The sequence below is a fragment of the Sesamum indicum genome, linkage group LG8 (assembly GCF_000512975.1).
Source record: "Sesamum indicum cultivar Zhongzhi No. 13 linkage group LG8, S_indicum_v1.0, whole genome shotgun sequence".
Lineage (NCBI taxonomy): Eukaryota > Viridiplantae > Streptophyta > Magnoliopsida > Lamiales > Pedaliaceae > Sesamum > Sesamum indicum.
In genome coordinates, this window is record NC_026152.1 from 4,222,594 (window position 1) to 4,229,305 (window position 6,712).

Here is a 6,712-nt window from a genome sequence, read left to right on the forward strand (position 1 = left end):
TTAGACGCTTTTAGCTTTTGACTTAAAAATATTTTTTTATTTTTAACAATTTTAAAAATAAAAATTAACATCTAAAACACCTTAAAAATATTTTTTTAATACAGAAGTTAAAAAGTGCTTTTCCATTCTTCAGTGATTTAGAGCAGATTGAAAACTCTAATATCAACTTTAGATGTGCAATTTTAAAAATAAATTAAAAAGGGTAATTTTGAATTAAAATTATTACATGGGGATAAATTAGTCGTTACAGAAAATAAAAAATTAATTAATTAGACGCTTTTAGCTTTTGACTTAAAAATATTTTTTTATTTTTAACAATTTTAAAAATAAAAATTAACATCTAAAACACCTTAAAAATATTTTTTTAATACAGAAGTTAAAAAGTGCTTTTCCATTCTTCAGTGATTTAGAGCAGAATTTTGTTACAACATCTTTCGCGGCCGCATAATCACAACCACAATCTTCCTTATGAGTTAGTCTGTAAGGTACCTAATTTTTGCTTTTTGTATATATTTATACATATAAATCTTCATTTTATTGCTTTTCATAATCTTAATACTGACAATTAATATACAAAAATTGTAATTATTAATAATTATGTAATTAATAATTACTAACAAAATTGTAATTATTGATCTTGAACAGGATGAAAGATAATAATTAATTCAACAAAAGACACACACAATGTACACCTTTACAAAAAGAATAGGCCTTTTTCTTACAACAACATTAGACAAGGGAACCTTATCAAATCAAAGGTAAAATACAGCAAATCTTGAAAGTAAGTTTAGAGGGCATCATCATGATTTTCTTCCCCTTATTTCCCTGCACAAAGAAATTAAGTTAGCTAATGATGTTATCTCATGATTTGAACATATGGGAAATTTTAGCACAGATTGAACGTAGCCTAAGTGTATTATACTTGCTGTGTAAATAATGTATAATTTAAAAAGAGTAATCAATCGCTTAATAAATGCAATTACACTTATAATTTGATTGGTTTATTCGTTCCAGTTAAACTTGATTCAGTTTAAATTTGTTGTATGATTGGTGTAAAGTTTAAGAAAACCGACTGATTACAAAAGTATAATTAGATTGTACTATGATAAGTAAATAATTTCTAATAAATTGCATTAACACCTCTTGAGGTCAGGTCAAAATTCACAAATATTTTCTATTTTTTGCAGAATTACAATTACAATCCTTGAGGTGTTAGAGTTTTAAGTTTCGTCTCTGAAAATGAGGTGTAGTTGTAATTTGTAATTTGTAAAAGACATGGGACGTCTATGTATTTTGGCCTAACTTCTGAGGATGTTTGTGTATTTTGACCTAACCTCAAACAGTGTTTGTATATTTTGACTTAACCTCAAACAGTTTTTGTGTATTTGGCCTAAATTCAAGAAACGTAAATGTAATTTATCCTTAAATTGAAAAGATCGCATAAGCACAATTATGTTTGTAAAGTGAATGATTTGGTAATTTTTCTTTTTTTGATTCTTTGTACCGTTTCTCCCGAATAATCTGCCGATAAAAGTGAGGAAAATGATGACCAAAGCAACCCCAGCTAGCAGTCCAACGACGATAGCGAATGTCTTCTCTGACTCACTATGAGAGGAATCTGCAGAAGAAATAGAGAATTAGCGGAGACTTAACGCCGGTGTTTCCAACAGTTTAACATAACCATTTATGAACTTATCATTGAAAATAAGCTAAAACGACTGTACCTAATTTACAAATTATGTTTCACAAATAAAATAATTTAAGCCAAAAGCTACAAGTAGCTCCGTATAAAGTTCTGCAACTTATTGGTAAAATTCTAAATATTACATTATTTTACGAGGCACTATAGTTTTAATTTTTTTACCGTTTATTTTTGTTTTCAGACCCTCCCAATTTTTACAACCCTTTAACTAACAACTTTTACATGCTTTTTGAAAAATTGTACATATACCCCTCAAAAACATCAACGTCGTTGCAAAACTATCCTTTTTTTTATTGTCAGAAATAATTCTTATAATTATACAAAAAATAAAAATAATTTATGTAAATAGGCCATATGCGTTGGAGAAATTATAAATGTAATTGTCCCTAATTGTTAATATGAAGAAATATGTCATTTCATACGATTTAGGGAGTACTTGGAAGCTGTCCTACTTTTAGAAAAATGATGATTTGTACAATAATAATAATAATATATTATTTGCAGAAAATAAGAAAAATTAGATATGGACTTTGTTTGGATGAATGAATTTGAATAAAGGAATTCAAATGACTTCGTGTTAAAGAGATTTGATATCCATCAGGATGTTACTAAAAATAGCTAAAAATAAGAATTAAATGGTTTCAAATATTTTGAAACGTAAAATTATCCAAACAAGTATAGTGGATTTATTATTATAAATTTGAAATCCTCAACGACTCCAAATACATCAATCCAAACATTGCACGAAAGAAAACGATGAGTTAAACAAAGTTTAATTGACAAAAGACTAATTTAACCCCATATTTAAAAAAAAAATTATTATAAGATGAACAAAATAGTTAAAGAGTGTATGAGATTTATTTTATTTATATATAACAGGAAAAAGTAGCTGAAAGCATCCTTATATGTTCTTTTTGCTTTTGAAACATTCTTTAATTAGTTTAATTTAAAAAGTTGAATCAATTTTTAATAAAGTAAAAGAAATGGTTATTTTGTAGCCAGAAATTAAAAGTACCTTTTCAAAATTATTATAAATTTTTCCTTTTTTTAGCAAGAAATATTTTCTTAATTTCTACCAGTCTAATAAATTGAGTGTTTTTTCAATTCAATGGCGGTGATTGGTGGCATGATTTTTCTGTCGTAAATTGTATTCTATCTTTTACTCCATTCAATATTCACAATTCACGTGTATATAAATGACATTATTTAAATTGTATTCCGTTTTGGCATATTAATAAATTGGGTACCGAAAGATTTTATGTCACATTTTTATGAGTTATATCTGTATATATATTGTATGCAATTTTTTTTAAATTATAATCTAGTTTAATTATATTTTTTAATTTTAAAAAATGTCAACCACATATTGATATGATCGAAATGGGGAAAAAATTTTAATTAAATAAAATTAATTATATGACAAATATGATATACTTATTATATAATTGATTATTTTTTTAAAACTGTATATATTAATTACATGATAAATTTATTATACTTGTCGTATGATTAAATATGTAGGTCTAATTCGAAAAGAGACGAGGAAATATACGATGACTCAAAAATAATGTCCTACCATGATTGGATGATCTTGCATAATTCTGGGCCCCACTAACCGAGTACCTCGCGTAACACTTGGCCAAGAACATGTCCCCAAACACAGCGCCGCCGCACTCCACCTTCAACCGCCGTATTGCCTCCGTCAAACAGTCCTGACATTGCCCCATACTCAAGTCCCCCACGCACTGCGCCACCCCGTTCACATCCTCGGACGCTCCGACCCGGTACGCCCCGCCCGCCCCATTCAGAGCCGCCAGCACCGCATCCCGACGGCCCATCTCATCACTATTATAACCATCCGACGGCCCGCATTTCTTCATGGCCACCGTCTTATCCTCCACCCCTATGAATGAAGCGTTGTCGTACTTCACGAAGCAGCCATCCAGCTGTACGGCGCCGCCGCATGTCTGTGGGCAGAGCGGGCCGAGCCGGGTCACCGCCTGGGCCACGCAGGTGGCGCAGTCGGGCATGGACAAGTCGCCTCGGCATTGATAAAGCCCGTAGACCACGTCTTGCGGACTGGAGCCCATGATTGTGTACTTGTTGTAGGAAGAGTACGTGGCTGAGTTGACGAGAGAAGTGAGGAGGGAGTTGAGGTTTGATTGGTAGGGGGAGTCGGGAGTATACTTAATCTGTGAGCAGCCGCCGTAGAGGAACGCGTCCGGCGATGAGCTTGCAAAAATGAAGAAGAAGAACTGAAGGGAGAAAGGTAGAAGAAGTTGACATGCATTTTTCGCCATGGTTTCAGTGTGTGATTGACGGGAGATGGTTTTTTCCGACAGTTGTGTTAGAAGTTCATGTGAGAATGAGTACTTAAGCAGGGAAGAAGTTCCATTTTTAATTAAAGACAATATTAACTTAAAAGAATAATTACATCGCTCTCTTATAATTAAATCGTTCTGTTAGTAAAATTCATACAGTTTCATGAGATCAACAAAACGTTGAACGGAACTTTATATTGACTCATGATTGACTTACGACATTTATAAAGGTGAAGATGTACTTCCTTACATACAGTAGCGTTTAAAAAAATACATAGGTAGTTTGGTCAAAAAGAAATTATTTGACATGTAATAAATCAATAATAAGTTTCAATCAATTTTTTCGTTGATATCAATAACTTTCGTGAATTTTCACTAACTGATAAATCTATTTATTAGATAAAAATAAATATTAAAAATATTAAATATAATTTTTCAAATTACATACTATTACATCTAATTATATAGAATGTAATTTATCCCTAACTTAAACTATGTGGGCATGCAAAAGTGATGATGGTTATGGGGCCGGACAAGATTGTCTGCTTTTTATTTCTTTGTTCTTAAGTTTTATGTTTGCTGTAATTGATGAAGGGATTGGTGGGTTTTGTGATTTATTATATTCCAATATTATATATGGGTGTTTTATTTTATATTTCATTTCATACGTCGCATATGATGATGTGGGGATTATACTTTTTTTTTTTAATTTTAAAATACATCAATAATTTTAAATCAAGTAATATATTATTATCATAACTTTTTATACGTAATACATCAATATTTTGAAATCAATTAATAAATTCAAAATAAACAATATACTACTACTAAAAGTAGATTAAATATTTAAACCGTAAGATTCGAACTCACAACCTCTTAATTATACATGGGGATCATAATGTGGACTCAATAAATGACTAATTAAAATGCCTCTAAGGATCCATTGTTTGTTACTGATCCAACTCGATTAGTTGAAATTGTCAATCTTATCAAACAGGAAATTTTAGCTCGGACCTCACTTGGCTGAACCTAAACCGATCATATAGCAAGTGCAATATACTTACCATATGAATGAGGTACAGTTTAGGAAAAGTCGACAATCATATAGCAAGTATAATATATGACGTGCTCTGTGATCGATTTGATTTGCTCTAATCTGATTCGGAGGGCCTTAGCTGGGAGCTACCCAACAAGCCTAATGTGTGTTTTGTTTTCAGGATCCACTAATAGGAAGCTCGAAGAAAGGTTCAGTGACCCGACCTCAAGGTACCGAGGTCCGATGACATGACCCCGATTGTGCAACCTACATCACTCAATTATATGTTACTTATCAATGTATTACTGCTTGAGTTATTCTCACACTGACAGTACTAATTAAATTTATCCATAATTTAATCATTCAAGAACTGTAATTGAGGTAAACCTAATCATGCATACGAGGAATTGCTTGAGGACATGAGGCGAAGTTCGAAAATGATAAATATAAATCGTAGTCGACCTCAAATCTACACATAAAAATGTATAAGCCGTTTATACATTATATATATATATATATGTTTACGTGTATTACGATGTGCGATGTATAACAAGCTCATGATACGTGGATGATGGTCGATGGCGCTTAATCATCATCAAACAGTGTCTAATCACCGAATATGTGTATCATTTGGTTGAAATAATGTGTCCATTGGGTAAAACTATTCGGATGATACGATGTGTCCATCTGAGTGAAATGGAACGTATGTTTTTTGGATGAAATGATATGTCCATATGGATGAAAGGTTATAACCTTTTAAAGGCATATTTTCTGAATAGATATGTCCATTGGGTGATATCTTTCCAACTTCCATATATAGGTTCCATATCCACTTCATTTTCATAAGTTTATTTCGTTCAACTTGGAAAGCATTTTAGAGCATTTCAATGTTGTCTTTTATTAAGAGTTTCAAAATATTGTTTGGTTCGTCATTTCTCAAAATTTGTAGTACTAATATTTTAAGATTATAAGTCGTTGTATCTTAGGTGACAAATTGTCATTTCCGTTAGCAACAGAGTGGGACAACAAATTACCTCCAAGCAAGTTTCTCAGCCATTTAATTTTTTGACCTGCTAATTGCTAATTCAAGAGTTATGAATTCAAATTTCATGCTAGAGCAAACTATACAAGTTTATTTTACAAAATTTAATGAAATAGCTCCCTCTACCCAAAACAAACACTTATACACTCGTTAGTAAAATTCACTTCATTATGATCTGTTATCCAAATTACTTCACAAAAACTTTCCCATCGAACAGGAAATTTTTGTTAAATATAACAAATTAATATCAATTTATCATATCTTTATCTTAAACAGACAACGAAATTCATTCTGAATGTTCATAATTTAAATTATGAGTATAACGACTCAATCTACTCACACAAAATAGAGTATATATGTCACAAGAAACCAAAATAATAGAAAAAAATAAAAGGCAGACATCATGAGATGTGTATAATATATATGTAGATCCATATCACCCAATTCTTGCAGTGTTGTCCTAAAAAGGGCATGTGATGATGCCTCATGCAAAAAAGTGCCCCAACTCCTTTGAATTATTTTTCTCACCTCTGCTTTTGCTTTCCTCTACCTCTGAATTGGTAACAAACTTTGTGGAGTATGGACAAACATCAACAACTGTACCATCGCAT

At 31.3% G+C, this 6,712-nt stretch overlaps 1 protein-coding gene across 1 annotated transcript; it reads right to left on the bottom strand.

The window, feature by feature from the left end:
• On the bottom strand, positions 638-4,090 carry LOC105167726 (cysteine-rich repeat secretory protein 60). The gene is made up of 3 exons (XM_011087545.2): positions 3,279-4,090; positions 1,505-1,618; positions 638-825 (listed from the first exon to the last, which is right to left on the bottom strand). The coding sequence occupies exons 1-3, from the start codon at positions 4,000-4,002 to the stop codon at positions 818-820; spliced, it is 846 nt and encodes a 281-aa protein (XP_011085847.1). The 5' UTR covers positions 4,003-4,090; the 3' UTR covers positions 638-817.